Source organism: Molothrus aeneus, chromosome 5, assembly GCF_037042795.1.
Source record: "Molothrus aeneus isolate 106 chromosome 5, BPBGC_Maene_1.0, whole genome shotgun sequence".
Lineage (NCBI taxonomy): Eukaryota > Metazoa > Chordata > Aves > Passeriformes > Icteridae > Molothrus > Molothrus aeneus.
Window position 1 is genome coordinate 49917960 of NC_089650.1, and position 19462 is coordinate 49937421.

The following is a 19462-nucleotide window of genomic DNA, read 5'->3' on the forward strand; positions in this document are numbered from 1 at the left end:
TTCACAATCCTATTAATAATATTTATTTATCTTATTCATGTTAATTATTTATCAAATTACAAAGGTCTTTTTTTATTCCAGGATCAATGGAGATCCAACTGACCCAAACTCAAGCGATTGTGATTATAAGGTAATTAAAGTTTTTGCTTGCACTCATCTGAAGTTCTCTCATACTCCTGGAAATGGGAAACAGTAAAAAGTCCTGAATTTTATCTGTTTAGTTTTAGAACTCAGAACTAGCTGTGTTGCAGATGGTTTCAAGAAAAAATTATTTTTCAGCCAATGAATCCAGTGGGTGTCTGGAAAAGCCTATCTATTTGCCATAGATGTACTATTTCGTTTAGGTATGAACTGTCAAAGAACTATCCATGCCTTTGCTAACCCCAGAACAAAGCAACGTACAGTAGACAGCTTTGGCTCTCCCATGAACACACCTAGGAGCTGACAGCAATGACCAGAAGCTAGAAAAAGAACATTTATCAGTTAAACAAGTAAGCATATTGCATACACTGGTTCCCTAATGTCAAAAATGGCTGTAGTTTCATCCTACAACCAGGTTCTTGCAACTAATCACTTACCTTTATGGTTCAAGCGTAAGGACCTGAAACACCCATGTGCCTTCCTATAGAGATGCTCTCTGTATTCACATGCAGATAGTGAAAGTGGGAGGTATTATCATGTTTTCTCACCCAAGCTGATTCAAAAGAACTGGAGTTTATGTGAACATGCCCAATAAACCAAATCTAGTTGATTAACCCAGGTTTTCTGAGGAAGGACAGGAAAATTGTTTCTTATTTAACCCTGTACTTGGTCAAAGACCAATTCCACCCTCTTTCAAACCACCTGCTACTCATCATCTTATTCCTCAGCATCCAAAACTCACTGTTCTTGAGAAACAGCAATTTTTTTTGAGGCCAGTAAAAACTATGAAAGTGTGAAAAAAAATTTTGAAAGGATCAAAGGGACTTAAATATACTTCTCATAGCACCTGTATTTGTACAGCACATTTTATTATGAGGGAAAAATGGCAAGGTTATGTCTTTTACTTCAGAATGGAGGGGTTTTGTTGTTTTTAAAATTCATCAAAATTAAAACCTCTAGGTTTATCTGTGCTGGAACACAGAAAAAGCTGCACCATAATTTTCCTAAGCTGAATCAAAAATTGCATTTCCTCAAATCTGGCTGTAGTTCAGCATCTGGTTGCTTTTTTGCCCCGAAGTCATCAAGGAGCTTTCCTTTTCCAAAAAGGGTTAAGAGATTTATTTTTTGCCTCTCTTCTTAAACTGCTGCCAGAATCGCCACCTTGGCAGAAACGCAAGAAGCAAAATCACCCACTTGAGTCCAGGTAAGCCACCCACGGGTGTTCTGATCATGCTGCAGACACCTAACCAGAACTCAGCAGCTATAAATACCAAACCTGGTAAACACACACTCACCAATCTCTCTGGAGATCTGCGTGAACGCCTCCACACCGCTCTCCCCGTAGTTGCCTTCAGAAGCCAGTGTGGAGACGTAGTTCCACCCCAGGGCTGTCACGATGTCAACCATGGCCTGGGCTTGGTAGGAATCTGGTGGCACCACTCGAGAGAAGAAGTCGTACCTGGTGTTATCACTCAGCTCAGGAGCTGTGGATGCATAGCTGATTTGAGGTATCTGCAAACAGAATGACAAGTCATGCAAGCCAATCTAATAACATTTTACACTACATCCTTGTACCTTTGAAAGGCTTGTAATAGATTATGCACAGGCATTGTGCAGAACCAAATATCTTGCTTTAATTAAATCAGCTGATCAGAAAGCATCTTGGATTTTGTGTAATGTCAGTCAAGCTTTATTGTGTAACACTCTCACCAAGAAATAATGCATTCAGCTGTACTCCAGATGTCATGACTCTTGACATATAAACACAACTTCTTTTTTTATTCTGGCCCTAATAGAAACAAGTGAAGTAAAAAAAATAGGGGGGAGGAAGAAGGAAGAACTCGTACCATTACTACAGAAAATGAGAAGGTCAGTTATGATGACTGAGATTCTTGGAATTTGACAAGTAAAATGTGGACAATTTCCATTTCTTTGTTTTATTTACATACATGAAAATTTGTGTTCCCGTTTTATAACTATTTTTCAAGCTTTCTCTGTCGTAGGTTTTTAATTTTCCAGTTTTAATTGTTCATTGTGCATGACTTAAGAATATAAAGACTATGTATTAAACAGCAAAAGCTATCTGATAAAAAAAACCACATCTAAAAAAATTACCTATATATGATATTCATATACAGAAGGAGAAAGGATGGTAAATTTCATAGAAAACCTTACAAGGATGGTAAATTTCATAGAAAACACCTCAACATTCTTAGTAGAAAGAAACCTAAATAACTGGAACACATTTTAAAATACATTACTATTCTCTTAGGAAAAAAAAAAATAGTGTTTTTCTGTTAACTCTTGTCTTATACAGATGGTTCAGCAGTGTCCAGAAAAGACATTGTAAGCAATACTCACTTATTTTGAAGAATATTTTTGTTGCAAGAAGATGTAATTAACATTTATGCTAACTTAAAAGGAGAATTATTTTTTTGTTATAAATGGTAAAACTGATTAAACAAACAGTCATTAGCTTGAAATAAAAGATACTCCAAGTACTGCATAGCATTGTGATCTATATTAATAAGAGGTGTTTTAGTCATGTCACAAAACATAGAACAGTCCTCAAGAAAGCAATCTGAATGGAGTTCCTAAGTTGATTTTGTTGAGAGCCAAACTGAGTAGCACCAGGCAAGAGGTGTTCTGGTAAATACTCTGTCACATTGGATGTCAGAGTAGAAGGCTGCAGTGCAGCTGTTAAGTCCTGTTCAATGCTTCCTCATCAGTGCAAATTTAAAAACTTTATCCAGGGCAAATGTAAGGAATTCAGAGTCTGGTCATTAACCAAAGCTGCATAGACAGTGCAGATATATTTGCACAGTTAATTGCCTAAGGCTTGGCACAATCATTTCTCAGTCAGAAACTAACAAAATAAATTCTTATGTATCTTGGCTGTATTCTTCTTTAACAAATTTTCTACACATGGAATTTCTGGAAACTCAGAACAAAAATCTGAAATGCTGTTATAATAACAACTGAAGAGAACAGAAAAGAAAAAGAGAGGGAGGATCACAGAAAAAGTTAGAGCTTGTATTTCATGGAAATCAATAATACTAATAAAGAAAAAATATACCAACTAAAGGATAACTTGTTCTTACAAAATTTGCCTTGAATAAATTCCCTTTCTTTCAGAAAGTGTTTGAAACATCTTTATCTCTTTATAACAAAATATTTTTGGCCTGTAATAAGACAATTATGCATATTTCCAGCACATATCATTACCTTTCTAAACTTGTTCTATTACTCTCTAAAATAATGTAAAACAAGATGTAAAAACAATAAGGACAACCTTTGTGATTTTACTCATTTTACTCCTTGGTGTTACATTACTCAAATATTATGTCATTGTTCCTTTGCTGAAGGCTATTTCATCAATAATGGGAACACAACCAACACCAGTAAGAAATATTTAGACTGATACTTGGGCAGTGAAATTCTTGAAGCCTATCCCTTTACTCTCTCAGTTCATTTTTCTTCAGGCACGAGATGAAGAACAAACCCTAGATGTGTGTTTGTAGGAGAATTGTTGGTTCAACCACAGCAATGAGATGTTTCAGATCAATAGAGATATTTTATGTACTACAAATATCACTTTTTTGGAGCCCTGGAAAATGCAGAGGAGAGATGTTCCTTTCCTACTTTTCAGCTCTTTGCAGTTCAACTTCTTCCCTAGAGTTATTTCTGATAACAATGAAAACGGAAAGCAAATACAGCACAACACAATACTCTGAAATCACTGGGCACACTGGTAAGCTCAAATCACCATTGTTTTATAACATCTGCCAGCTTTTCACTACCAGGAAAGAACAATATGCCACGTGAAAGTAGAGAGAAAGACACTCTCTAAGTAGCAAACCAACCTTAGGTTTGGAGAAAAAAAGCAGTTCTTGCAATGAAATATATAATTATTTTCCTCATTTCTTTTTGTCTATGTCCCTCGTGGTTATTAACAACACCACTGGCAAGAATTTTCTCCCCAGAATTGCATAACTCCCACCCAGAAATGGTTCATGGACTTCTTTTTCTGGAAGCAGTTGATGCAAAAGTAAATAGTAACTTCCTTCCTTGACTGCTTTTAAATGTGCAATTGTATATAGGGGAGCTCTGAAAAATAGCTTTAAAATTTGAGAATTTGGTTTATGTTCCAGTTATATAGGAAGTAAAAAGACTTAGCAAAGAAGTTTTTTGGCATGAGGTCAAATTCTTTGGATTTAGTGGTTCAATAATCCATGAATGAAAAATATATACATTAAAATATAACAACTCTACTTATGGACTGTAGGTTTAATAAAGCATTTTACATTTCCCAAAGTACATTTTACAAGACAGAGAATAGTGCTGCCTAAGCAAGGGAACTGTTATGCTCTATCAATTCAGTAATGTGTGTTTTTTAAACTCCCTAAATACAGACTGAATTCCAAGTTTAAGTTCCACTGGTCTCTTGAGACAAATTTGCATTTTGAAAGAAACCTTTAAAGAATGAGAAATAAAACTCTATCTACTTTTTCAAAATTAAATAAATACAATGCAAATGTTGCAGGTATTGTAAGTGGCATATATTAGTGTTAATGGTATATTTCCTTCTCTTTTGGGGAAAAAAATTGATTATATAACCACATTTGAATTGGTTCTTGCACAACATCTGTCACATTCACTGACAGTTGCTGAAAGCATTCATGTTTGACTGTTCATTGATATAATTTTTGTATTCTTCCCTGCCCTATGGTTTGCCCACTGTCTCACATTAAACATCTATATAAACATCAGCATCTATAAGCTGCTGATAAGCTCAACTACTAGTGGGTGACAGACTTAATCTTTGAAATTATTTTATAAATTAATTCATAGAAGCCCTATTTTTATTATTTTTAGACCTTAAGCTATCTATTAAATGTTGAAAACAAAAAAGATCCTAGTGTGATATTTTAAAACAATATCCAGTTTTAGTTTCATACTGGTCTTAACCCTGATACCTGCTGAACTACCTCTGAAACTACTTGTGATCCCTCAGTTCTTTAATCTAAGTCAGTGGTGGCTTCATTTCAACCTATTTTTCAGTCACTAGCATCAGAAAACTATTCAGCATGCTTAAAAATAAAACAATTTGGAGAAAAACAAACAAAACTAAACCCAAACACACATACACCAAAAAAATTAGTGATAACTAAGCAGAGCACCTAATCCTTGAAGATTCATTCAAGCCAAAATCAGCAGTCCAGAAGAGCCTGTTTTTCGTCAATCTGTATATCTCTATCTCCTAGCTGATTTCTCTAAAGGTCTCCCCAGAGGATTAGAGAAGATGAAGCAGGTGCTTTCAGAAGTGACCATCCACAAGCATGACTGTGGCAGCTCTTCAAGGAAGAATGACATCAGTACAAGACCAGCACCAAGCATTACTACAAAACAAACTTGTGCTCTCTCATGGAGGAAATGTGGACAACTTCAGGGGTGCCAAAGGCAGCTAATGGAACTTTACATTTATTTCAGCCAAGTGGTAAACCACTTTCAGCTCCTCATACACTGAAAATAAAAACCACCCATTATACTCCCGAATCCAGGACTATTCATAGAGGAACATTCCTATGGATCTGTCTAGGGGTTCCAGTGTTGGGGTCTAAACTCCAGAACACAGAAATCTGTACTGAAGACGACAGAGGAAACAACATGACCTAGTTGTGCCCTTCCAGAAGACTGTCTTCACCAAAGCAGGCAGATTTAACATGCTTTCTCTTGAATTACATGCTCTCTAAGTTTAAGGCAAAAGTTCACTACAACCCTTTTACTGAGCTTTCAAATCCATCTGCATGCTACATTTGACAGCGTAAAGCATCAGCTGGCCATTTCATATGCCATCTTCCTTTACACAGTCTTCCAGCTGAAAGCATGATTTGGGAACAAAATAGCAGACAGTGAAATGAGCAAAGCTCATAAGGAAAACGACTTGAGAAAGGAATCACTATCAATTTTAAAAATTAGACATTATCAGTTACATTTAGAGCAGTAACTATGTTGTACAGTCACCAAGAGTAATGAGTGTAAATCACTCACATCTTCAGTTTCACTACCCACTCAGTCCTATCATTACTAACTTTAACAGATCAACTAGCATTTTATTTTTCTTTTCCATTCTCTCATCACTGAGCCTTTTTTTTTTAGGAATATTAGCAATAGCACATTAAAAATAGTAATAATTGCAACTAAAAAAAGTGAAGCCAATAAACTCTAAGTTACTGACTACTCAGTATCAGCTGGCATTTTACCACCAACTAATACAGCTAGGAAAGGAGTTAAAGCACTCAGAATAAAATTTGACTGTGGAAACATGTTTTCAACTTGATGATTTTTTGAATTTTAAATGTCTATCATTAATCATTAATGGCCCTGTCTCTTCAAGATTTTTATTCCCTTTTCTGTACAGCAAGAAAGAGGTCTTTTTGAGTCCAAAAAATTCACAGCAGTGAAATGAATCCTCAGGGCCTAGATATTGAACAGTTGCAGGAGGAGAGCCAAGGTCACCAAGCTTAGGCTATTAGTGACATTTTTAAATTGCCATCAGCCAGGGCACCATCTTAGTCTGCTTTCGCTGCTGAAAAACATCAGCCTGCAACATAGTAATGCCAAAGTCATTCAGGAAGGACATTCAAGATTCAAAAGAGTTTGATAAATCTTAATAACATCCTACTGTATACCAAACAATACTGTAAATGTCTTTTATTATTACTAACTATAGGAGAAGGTGAAATGCACCCTGGAACATTTCTCTAATATAAAGAGAGCCTGGGAGATTAATTTCACTGTTCTACACACTATGTAGAACAATAGTGTAAACAGCTCCATGTCTTCCATTGCATCTCACAATCCCACTCACTTTGGCTGGACATCATTATTAAGACACCTCATGTTCAACTTCCTCCTATGATGTCTTCATCCCTCCCTGTTGTCTTCTTAGTGCAAAAGTTCCCATACCTTCTCAGCAATTTCTCATGGGCAGCTCCTTGCAGCACTGACTCCTTCTTCACAGCACAACCAACAAACTACAGCTCTCTCCTCACCCAGCTAACCCACTCTTTTGTAGCACTCATCCTCACTGGACACAGCTGTGGCCTGTTAAGGGCAGGCCTGTTCCTAATCTTTGGTGATCAGTACAGCTGCAACTCCTCAGGGGTGAGACTACCTTCTGCACTATTCTCTTACACTCTAACCCCCCACACTTCCCTCTGTGACAAACACATGGGAGGTCACCCATGCCATCACTAGATACCTCATTTCATTCATTTCAGAATAAACCAATATTAAGTCACCCTGTGAGACCTAATGCATTAAGACTCAGTAATGCCTTTGGAGATGTGAGATGGCCCCTTTGATGCTCACTGCAGGGTGACACCTTGACAACTCCACCAGCTACAAATCAGCTGTGCTAGAGCTGATGTTATGGAAAAGTTTCAACAGATGAAGTTTTTTGAATCATCCTCGTTCCATGGATTTTACTGTGAGGAGGAGTGATCTACAACAATATATTTCCCCAGTAGACAAATTCATTTATTCATTTATATTTATAAACTCAGGCAATTCTAATCTATATTTATTTAGATGAAAACATTTTCCTTGGATGTTTAGGATCCTCAACGACAATATTTATCATGTGTCAAGCAATGCATGTTATTCAGGAATTACCACTGATTTCTACCTGACCACCCAAAAAATTATGTTGATGCTAACTTGAGCAAAAGCAAGAAAATAAGTATGTTTTTCACCCAGATGAATAGGATTTAAAATGCATTTCTTTCAGAAAGGTTTAGTAGAATCTGAAAAGCTTTGGAAACAGAAAGAAGAAAAATATAATCAGAAAGCTGTCATTAGCTGATTTCACTTGGTAGGCAGGACATTTTAAACCTGTTTGAATTATTCCAAGTCATTCTATTTGCAGTAAATATCATAGCAGCTCCTGTCAAGGGTGCTTGCAATTCATACACCTAATGATGAGGAGGTAATGGATACACCACTTGAAATGTTTTGGAAGTTACACATATATTTGTACAGGTTTTTGTGCAAAGATATGGGGTTTTGTGATAAAATGCAACATTGCTATTTTTTGCCCCAAATAAAGAAAGAAAAGGGATCTATCATACCTAAATGCTTCTGAGCTGGAACAGGTAGATTATTGTGCTTTTTTCTTTCTATCTGTCTTTCACAGAGTTTATTTCTGCTGCCAGTTACCTTCTGAAGACATATCCCTGAACAGAATATAATTTCAATGATCAGCACTGATATTTTCATGAAAGCACATAAATGAGGATCAACACAGCTCCATTTGTTGCCAACAAAATTATTTCTGCAAACATCATAGCCTGGTCTGGTATGTGAAAAATTGCAGACACAGATGCAATCGCTAGCCCAGTGGAAATATGGGCATAAAATCAAACATGCAAATCCTCTTTCATTACTGATTTTCTCTTTTTTTTTCCTCTCCACTACAAACAGAGTAATTATCTATCATACTTATTTCTGAGGATATTGCTGGTGGTCAAATGGCTAGACACTACAGTAGTGTGAATAAAATGAATTACCCTAGTAAAAGTAATTTTTTGTGGTTAATACATGTAATTGTACAGTGTCAGATAATGGGCTGAAAAACTGTTAAAGTTCCATTACATAACCACTTGCCAGAAAGTATCTTTCACAAAGTCTAACAAGACATGCTACAGCAAGAGTATTTCAGTTTATGACCTGCTATGCTGCCCTGGTAGAACAGGATGTGACAAAGGAAGAATGTATATAATAAAAAGTACCTAATAAAAAGTGTTTGAATTTGATTAAGTTCATTCCAGTGGGTTGAAGTAGGTCAGGGACTCATTATAAGTCATTACTTTTAATTATACACAAGGGATACTATAGAAAATAATGATGATATGATATCCCAATCTCAAATCCCACAACAGATGCAGCATCTAAAAAATATATTCACCACTATAGTATGGGAAGTATGGGGTTCACTTTAGGGCAAAACATTAAAAGAATATTTATGCATTAGGAACATTTTTACAGCTGAAGTACATCTTGTCACACTGTGCAACACTATGTAACTCCAGAAGGATGAGAATCCATCTAAGGGGACAGCTTGAATTGTCATCAATATTCTGTGCAAGGGAGTCTATTGATAAATGTTAACAATGGAATTTTCTCAGTGTGGGAGTTCAATATCAGTATTTCCACATCATGTTAAATCCTGGGGTTTTCCTCTCTGAAAACCAACTGAGACAAGCAGTTGCACATTCAATTATCCACCATCTTTAGGCAGGCTCTTTCTAAATATTTTAAGCTCAGCTGAGGTCCAGGCACTGAATGATAAACTGAAGAAGCAGCAGATCAAATGAGAAATATTCATACTGAGATCAAATCGCAAGGAGGGGAGATGGAGGGGATCTTGAGCTTGGGAATTGCTGGTAGCTCTTCCTTTACAGAACCCTCTGTTCTCCAATCATCAGATCAAACAGAAAGCCAAGGATGGTCAGATATCTTTAGAGACTTTTAAACTATTAAAATTCCCTTTCTACTTTTCAGGGAAACCCACACTTAATTATGTGTATCAATACATTAGACGTGTCAGACTCTGCTGAGCACAGTGTGAACTCTGATATTTCAGTTTTTCTAGCTCTGCTTTCCTCATTAGAGCTTGTCATGTCAGTGTCTGGAACTCTAATCTCTTTTGATGAGTTTGAGAAAAATATACAGAAAATGTGCATTCCTTTTAATCTGAACTAGGAAAGCCAACTTTTTATTATTATTCAGCAATAACAAATTTACCTAGTAGGTCAGAGTATCCCTCAGCCAAAATCAGGTTTCCTTTACATTTATTTGATAATTTTTACCATAGAGAGCACAGCAAGCAATTTCAGAGACTTGCCCATGGGGACATGCACTCGTTCATGGAAATTTTTCTGATTACAGAGACCATCACTATGGAAGGAAGTATGAGACACAGGAAGAAAGGGAAAAGCATTGGAACAGACTGCCCAGGGAGGTGGTGGAGTCCCCATCCCTGGGGTGTTCAAGACAGGAAAACATGGCACTTAGTGCTGTGCTCTGGTTGAGAGGGTGGTGATCAAAGGTTGGACTGAATGACCTCAGATGTCTTTTCTAATCTTAATGAAAGTTGGAAAGGGAGAGTGAAGGGGAGAGTGTTCTCAGCAGGACACAAGATGGGAAGCTCTGCTAAAGGAACAACTCTGATCTTTGCCTTCACTTTTACTGCTGCAAGGCCACCCCAGCTTACACCACTGCCTGAGCAGCAGTGCTACCCTTTTGCTACCCATGCTGCCACCTTAACATCATGAGATACAAGTGATCAAAATAGACCATGAGGAGGAAAAGTAAATTTTGTATTCTTGACAGCTCTCTCCACCGTTGTAGACAACATGAAGCTATGTAAACAGGGCTCAGCTGGCCAGACAGATATGTGCAGTGCTCTAGTGCGTGCCTTCAGACGTTCTACAGTACACTGCCTACACTTCAGCTATGGCTCAGAAAACCCAGTTTTCCAGTAACCTCTCTGTCCCATGCTAAAGACTTGGATACCACGTATCAGAATGCATTAAGAAAATCCCCACTAAGAAAATCCATAGCTATGGATTCCTTTCACAGCACACACAACTCATATGGGATTATAAAGCATCATCTTAAATCCATATTCTACAGACTTAGAAGAAGGGAAATTAAACGTATCCCTGTTTTGTTTGCCTTCAGATGAACTTTCTTTCATTTTTAGAACAGACTTGGCTGATAAACAACTTCACCTTGAGTTTTTAACCTTAAAAGTTATAAAACATTAGCCAGTGCCAAATGATTTCCAAAAAGTTCAATATTTCCTGTATTAACACAGTGAAGTGCTAAGTCCAGTTGCTACCAGTAGAAAAGTTGAAGAAAAGAGCAAAAACATTTATGAAGGAGAATGAGGTGGAGGGGGAGGGCAACAAAGCAAAAATGTTGATTACTTTTTTTTGATTAATTATGTGTTAGAAATTATTCAGATAGAAGGAATAACCTAGTGTTCTCTTTCCTTGTGCCTAACAGGGTCAGTGTCTTAACTCTTCCAAAGTACAACCCAGCTGTTAAGGGGTAATATTACTTGTCCCCTTTGAAAATCCCAGGCTTGCAACACAGTAAAGCAAATGTAACTAAATTATCCACCATCTGGGGATTGTTCAAAATAATAATTACCAATCTTAGACTAGAAAAAAGAAGCCTTGTAATTCAGGCTCAGAAGTACATTGTACAAAGTACAAAAACATGCCTTGTCCTCTACCCCCATGAAAAAGATATATTGAAACCTGCATGTCCAAGCACTTACAGGGACCTAGTGCCCACAGTCTCCACTGGGGTATCCTTCAGGCAGAATTTGGGGTCTTGATGATAGACATGGACATCTGAAGATTGCTCCGCAGCCAAAGAGGCATAGCAGCAGAAGCAGTGCTAAGATTAGCAAAACAATCAACTTTGACAAATACCTGCATTTCATAAATTTTGCCATTTTGATAGAATAGGTACAGCCTTACAAATCATACTCAACACACAAGAAGAGATCACGTCACAAGGAGGCTGTGCCCACGGTCAGAGGTATAAGAGATACCTTTGAGGTTTGAACTTATCCACAACATTTTGTCCCTGTCAGCAGCTATGAGTAAAGTTTCCAAAAAGTAATGATTGTCATAAAAGTCAGGAACTCAGAAGAAATTATTATATTTTTATATAAAAGTACTTTATGTATGTATAATATACATATGTACACATATATTCCATATGTTGGACCTTTTTTTTCCTTTGTTTTAGCGTAATTAGTGGTTTATACTTCCTCACTGAGGAGGCTACCCAAATTCTATTACTAAGCTGATATTGTTACTGATTCAAATTGAACAAGATGAGCTTTAAGAAAAGCACAGCCCAAGGGGAATAAGATGAAGAAAGGGGGATAAGATTGAAGAAACAGAAACCTTGCAGAGGTTTCTTACCTGTACAACAATGTATTCTCTATTTCAAGGAGATAATTAGAATATGGAGGAAATATTTGTTTTATTAGTGTTATTTCTTATTGAATTCATCTCTAGATATAGTTACATATACCTGACATTTTCTCCTTGTTGTTTCCTAAAGAGTGATTTAAGATACTTGGTTTGAGCTCTGCTTCTCTCCTTTAGCAGCTCATATTCAGAGATACTCAGTAGAAAGAGCAAAGTCTTCTGTAAAATACAGCTGGACAGGGTCACTCCTCACTCTCATCTACTGAGTAAGGCTTCTTTTCCCACAACAGATATTTTTGTGGACATAGTCTCAATGCAGGCAGAGAGCAAAGTCAGCAAAAGCAGCATTTGATAAAGGAAAAAAGCCTATATTGGATGAGCATTTCACAATTTCTGCAAATTCTCCTTTTCCCAATTTTTATTCATTGCAATTTAACTACAAATCAGTTTACTGTTATCACCACCATACAGCCTTGTTTGAGTGTGTTAGCCTTAGCCTTCCTGGCTAGTGCAATGGAGATTTCCTCCCTAGCTATGACTCTCCAATATCTCTAAGTCCAAATACAGAGTGATATATAAGTCCTTTTGAAGGTTCTTAAAAGTCCCCCTCAGTTAGCTTGATCCTGTAAGTCTGGCCACACCATCAACATCCTACTTCAGCAGCTCAGCAGAATGATGAAAGAAGAGGGCCTGAGGAGCTTTCAATAAGTTCAAAAGCTCCCCACTCAATTTTTTTTCCCATTTCAGCAATCCCAGTAACAACTCACATTTCTGACAGCATGTCAGTAGTCAGAGCAGAGCTTGCTGATAACCACTTTCAGTGCCCTGAGAAGCAGCTCTCCTGCCTGCCTTCTCACCTGCAGGGATCTGCTCACCTTTGCCATTCAGCATGGCCAGGGAGCGCTTCCGTCAGCAGCAAAGGAAACCTTGGTTCTGGGGCTGCACATAAACCTTTTTCCAACCTAAAGTGGTTGAAATACCCATATCAGACCAAAATGTATTTCACAGAAATTCACAGAATTTCTGTATTTCTTTAGCAGAATGAGAAACCAATTGGTTCTGTTCTGTCCAAATATCGGTAACCTTAATACTCATCAGCTGCTGAAGATTTTTTGCTATGGCTGATGCAAAACACTGCTATTTAAACCCAGCTTTAGTACAGATCTTCTGAAGACAATCCCATGCTTTCCTGACAGTGCTTCAGTCTGCAGCTACTGTATGCAGAGCATCAGTGTAATTTTTGGAAACCTCTCCTATACTGTGCACAAATGATTTGTATTAGGGACTAGAGTGCCACTGTACTACTTCTGAATACTACAGCAGCTTTTCATGAGTGAACATCTTTTATTTTGAAATCATCCTCCCTCAGTCTGTTGCTGCATATGTTAAAAGACCCCATCAAAAGCAAAATTACACTAAACTAGATTTAAAAGTGTCAAGTGCATTGAATAAACATTGGAGACATCAAAAGCCTGAGTGGATGCTCCTGACAACAAGTGGTGTGGGAATGCCAGCCTGTGCTGAGCTTGATAAAATTCCATTCTGTCTACTTACTGAAATTGCTTCACAAATATATTTCTGCATATCAGTGTCACCTATCCAGTTCCAGGCACTAGAAGAATTGGTTTAAAATTGCCAACTGAAAGATATCAACACTTTTTTTTCCCATGGAGTATCAATGTCATCTACATCTCTTTCAAAGAAGAAAAAAAAATAAAAGAAAAAACAACCAAACAACCCACACAACTTTGAAGCATTTGTTTTTGATGTGTTTAGTCTGTCTTCTCTTTCACGGTTTGCAGTCTTACTTTTTAATCACAAAGACTACAAAGAACTGAGGTTTATTGAAAGAGAATTTGGGGGTTCTGTCAACATGTGAGTTGCCTACATAGCAGAAGTTCATTACCTTGGAGTGGGATTCATATGATATTTACTGAGCTAGCCAATTGAAATAGCAAGTAAGAGGTGTGTCCAAGATCATATTTCTTTTGTAGCCCAAAGTCATCTTCAACACACCAGAGGGGTTCAGATATCTTTTCTAAAAAGAAGTCTGAAGATCAGGATAATGTTGACAACTCTATACAGTTTTTCTTAAGAAATGTTAGTTGCCACTAAGCCCACATTTATACACTTGCATCTTCACTTGAGATGCATTTCTTCTGTGTAGGGCTAATAGGAAATCAAGTTCCTTTACTCTAGGTCAGAAACCAATACAGAGTTTTAGCAAAAGCTGAAGTGTGAAACATGGCTCTTACATCACCTTTAGCATGCATCCAGCCAGAACCAGATCTCCCAAAGGATTGCTCTGAGGCACTGGCCAGACTGAGATTGGAAAGATGCTATCACCCTCCCACGGTAGCAAGGTCCTGCATGGATTGGTTACACAAAGCTGGAAGACAAGTGCAGAGTTGCAGAGCTCCAGGTATATCTGACCTGGTGCCAGGATCTGGCCTTGACTTCTTGGGGTATGTTTGACATTGAATATTTGCCAGGTAAGTAGGAAATAAATTAACTGTCAAGGTGACAGTCCCCATGGGGAAATACAGCCACAGAATAGGAGAAACTCACTGGCCAAAATCAGACAGCAGAAGTTTCACAGATCCAAGAACATCTTTACAGATCCCAGACTGAGATAATCAAGTGCCCCTTTAGACAAGAGGGTTCTGTGAGGTCTTACTTTTTCTATCTGGGCTTGATAGCCCAAATATAACTCTTCAGATCTATGAAAACAATTAAGGGATACAGTTGTATTATGCAGTTTCAAAATGAATCTACAAATCTTCTGTGTCAGATTTCTAAAGAATGGTAATTTCACTCCCTTTTAGAATAAGAGAATTTCTGTCTAACAGAATTCCATGTATAAGGGGAATAAGTTATCTTCTATATGTTTTAATATCAGCTTCTTATCTCTGAGCATTTTTCCTTTTTTTACATTTTATAGTAGATATCCTTTCCACTTACTTGAGACAGCTGAGCCAATAATTAACAAAATTTCACTTGAGAGAGAAAGGTTTTAGCTTTATATAGAGGTGTCACAACAATCAGACTCTAACAAACAGTGAATTGTTTCAAATGAACTTCTGCATGCACAGAGAGTTTTGTGCAAAATATACAAGAGCAAAAGCAGAGATCTTTCCAGTGCCTGTGCTGGAAGCCAATAGCTCCAGATCCCTTCTACCACCCTGGTGTCAGAGCAAAGGGCACCTTCAGATCCGAGCCTCTGCACAGCCAGGTGGACACAAGCCTCAGAGCTGGAGTCTCCAGAGCCTGCTCTGCTCTGCAGCCAACCGCAGAGCAAAACCTGATTCTCAGACAGGCAGCCAGCTGCAGAAAGCCAGGCTGGGGTGCCCTGTGCTCTGCCCTACTGGCCAGCAGCTGGAGAGCCACGGGTGGGAGCAGCACATGGGCCCCATCCCAGCAGAGCCCAGCTGGGGCAGAGCACACCCCCAGTGCCAGGCTGGAGCTGCAAGGCTTCCCCTGCTAGAGTGCAGGCAAAGGCTTTGCCTTTCTCTTTGCACCCTGAGAGAGAAACCTGCCTCTGAGCTGCTGCCCTTCAGGGAGGGTGCTAGGGCTGTTCCCCCTGCATCCAGCCTGGTGGGATGGCAGGCTGCACACAGGAGAGATAATGCTCTGTAGGACACATGGAGCACCTCACATCTGCACCCACAGAAAGAAGACAGCACTTCTGGGACCGTCCTTCCAGTCAGGGATAGATCAGTGAGAATGAGTCTCTAAGTGCTCAGGTAGGATCATTGCTTTAAGGCTTGTAGATGAAGTCACAGTGGCACAAAAAAAGCTCTGCAACTACTGGTAGCTGGCTAGAAAGGAGATTATTTGAATCTTTGCACAGGAGCTAGACCAACCATATTATACAACCACTTTTCCACATGGTGATTTTTTATTTCCCCCCTCCCACAAGAGGACTCCTCACTTCAAACCACAAATCATTGTTGTTATTAGTGTTATTTCCACATCTTTTCCTGAAAGAAAAGAAACAAACAGAAAAGCCTTCTTCAGACCTCTGTTTCATGATGCATCTGGGTCACACAATAAGAAAAGCAGAAGCAGCCTTTCTGCATGGGAACTATTAGGTTGCTTTCATGCTACTATTTCATCATAGACTGTGGGAGTCCCAGGTCTACAGTATAAACTTCCAGAAAGATAATTAAGAATCAGGCTCTCATATGATGTAATCATTAACCTCTCCATACTATAGTCTTTTTTGAAGATATAAAACAAAATAATGCTATTTTCCTATATTCTACAGAGAATAAGACGCTCAAGTCTCAAACTACTTAATTTCACTATTTAAGTGTTTATTAAGGTCAAGGAAGCTTTTCATGGATGTGGAACTTCACCTGAAAGCAGCAGTTAAAAAAAAATCAAAATAAAACAAATTATCATATGTGATCTTCTCACACACCTGTTTTTAAAAAGGTTTTTATATCTACACCTACATATTGTAGAGAAATAGGAAGCACTTGATATTCTTCTCACACTACATCAATTTCCACATCTTATCTTTCTTCAGCTCATATCTGCTGTAGAAACGAAATCTAAGGAAAAAAATTAACATGTTTAAACTTACCAGTTAATAATAAATTCTTGATATATAGTCAGATCAGATTAATTTGTTTTATCTGTTTAGAATGCAAAAAGCAGCATGTTAAATACTGAACTCTGTCTCAGAATGTGAAAAAATATATTCTCCTTTTTATTGACTGCAAATATTAAATCTAAAGAACAGTTGGAAGGTAGAGCCTGCAATACCTGCTTTGATTAGTCAACAGATGTTCTACGGAGTCCAAAGTTACTGAGTCCCTGAGTTCTGATTTTTGCTGTTAACTCAAACAATAATAAAATAGAAACCTAAGCTTCCCCCCTCCAACAACTGACTACAGCAACAGTAGTTCTCTAAAACCATCCCTCCTCTAATACTTCATTACATCTGCTTGAGGGAAAGATTCCTATATCTGAGATAATTTGCACCTGCTTGTATGAGTCACCTGTTAGTACAGCTGCTTCTTAATGATAGTGCCTTGCAGCTGAGATAAGAGTAAATTCAACTACTGAAGATCGGGAGGTGATTTGAGAGTCTAATACATCAGTTTCTTCCACTGAACAGAAAACTTATTTCCTTATTAAAAATAAAAATATATTACGTGATCCAATAGCTAAAATGAGGAAAGAAAAAACATTAGGACTAGAAATAAGATAAAGATATTTAATGTTGAATGCAACTAATAACTGCAAAACTTTGCTGGGCTGTACTTGATATGTAATGTAAAACAGTAGAGTACAGAGTCCAGACTTCAGATCAGCAGACTTTAACTTACTCAGGAAACTGTCAGGTGTGATCTTATGGCAGGTCTGAAAAGTAAAGGAGTTCAGGGAAGCTGGCAGGTCTGTCAGACTGCCTCCTACAAGTGCAAGAGCAGTCCTCAAGGATAGTCAGAAGTCATCAAATTTATCAGAAAATCTGCATGACTGAAGAGGGAACTTACAGCATAGAAAGATTAAAAGGCAATACACAGGAGGAGGATGAAGGGGCCAGGAACAGGAGTTTAAAAACAAATCATGCCAGACCACCCTGCTATTGCTCTAGAGTATAGTGATGGGGTTTGTAGTGAAGGATAGAGCAGAAGATGTCATTTACATTGGCTTTAACTTTTGACTCTATCTTACACAATATTCTTGTGTCCAAATTACAGCTTTACAATCTTCTGGTGAACAAATGGACAGGTAAAAATCCAGTCAGACTATCTGGGAAGGATCACAACTAAGGGGCCATACTCCCAGCTGGAGGATGGTTAAAAAGTTGACTACCACAGGGGTCTATTCTGGAATCATCCTGCTTAACACACAGTGATCTGCAGGTTTCTGAGACAATGGAGTGCATTTTCACTCCAAACTGGGGGAAACAGTGGATACAATGCAGGACAGGGCTATCATATAAAAGGGCCTATACAGGTTTGAAGAACAGGCTAAAAGGATTCTCGTGAAGTTTAATGAGGGGAAAAGCAAAACCCTGCATTTAAAGGAAATGGTCCTCGCAACAATACAGGCTGGAAACTGATGCATGAGGAGAGGCTCTGCAGAAAAGACCCCTGAAGGTAGCAGCATGAGACAGCAGCACCCTGGCAGCAAAGAGGATGAGAAATACCCTGGGCTGCAGTAACAGGAGCAGGACACAGAAGGGATTATCACTCTCCATTCACCACAGTGGGTGATGATGCACACTGGAGTACTGTGCCAAGTGTTGGTTCTCCAGGTACAAGACAGAAATGGATAAACCAGACCAAGTTCAGCAAAAGGCTGCTAAAATATTTGGGAGCTGAAGTCCTGTGAGGAGAGGTGGAGGGAGCTGGGATTATTCAGCTTGAAGCAGACCTGGCTCAAGAGGAAGTAAACACCAGTGCTTCAACACCAGAAGATACAGCCAGATTTCCACACAGCCATGAGGTGGCAGTGTGGAAGACACCAGACAAAAAGCTGAATCAATAAAGGTTCAGACTAGCATTAGGAGAAGCTTTTACACCATAAGAGGATAGTCAGACAGTGCAACACACTGCCCAGGAAGTACCTCTCCATTCTTGAGGGTTTTCAAGACCCAACCAGATAAAGACCTGAGCAAGTGGTCTAATCTCATAGCGGACCTTGAGCAGGAGCCTGGGTTGTCCTACCCTGCTGGTGACTGGACTGAGCTCTAAGTGTTCTCTGTAGTTCATGAAGAGAGACAGGAACCTCCATTGTGCAAGTCACATCTAAATGGACTAATCAACCTCTACTGGAGACCTATTTGTCTCCAGTAACTGCAGAGATTAGATTAAAGTCACAGCCTCAATAATATTCAAATATATTTCTGTGTACCAAAGAAGCAGCAAATATTTGCCTTGATTCTCATTTAAATATAGAAGTTAAATGGAAGTAGGCATCATCTGACCTAATTTTAGTCCTTTGATATGTCCTGACAAAGGAAAGTAAATATAACACAATTACTGAAAACATGCAAGCACCTAAACTTATGCAGATTTTGTTGCTACCTTAAGAATTGCAGCTGCACAGTCACATTTTGGGGTTACTTTCTCTAAGCCTTCCTGTGCAGAAAAGAAAGTATATAAAATTTCATGTAGTAAATCATGGAAATAGTAAAAGAGATTTACAAAATATTGCTGAACCTTAAAAATCAAACAGACATGGAAGATTTCATAGTAAATAAAGAGGCTTCCAATTGTACGGCCAAGATTAGCCTGCTGTGACAGCACAAAAAGGGAAATTTGCATTGAACCAAGAAATAAACATCC

General features: G+C 38.3%; 1 protein-coding gene across 5 annotated transcripts in view; it reads right to left on the reverse strand.

The window, feature by feature from the left end:
- The window catches only part of GRM8 (glutamate metabotropic receptor 8), a 315543-nt gene that overhangs the window by 249993 nt on the left and 46088 nt on the right, over nt 1-19462 (reverse strand). For all 5 annotated transcript variants that reach the window (XM_066550668.1, XM_066550665.1, XM_066550670.1 and 2 more), the window contains one exon: nt 1437-1653. In XM_066550668.1, the coding sequence (XP_066406765.1) occupies nt 1437-1653 (217 nt within the window). The remainder of the gene's footprint in view (nt 1-1436; nt 1654-19462) is intronic.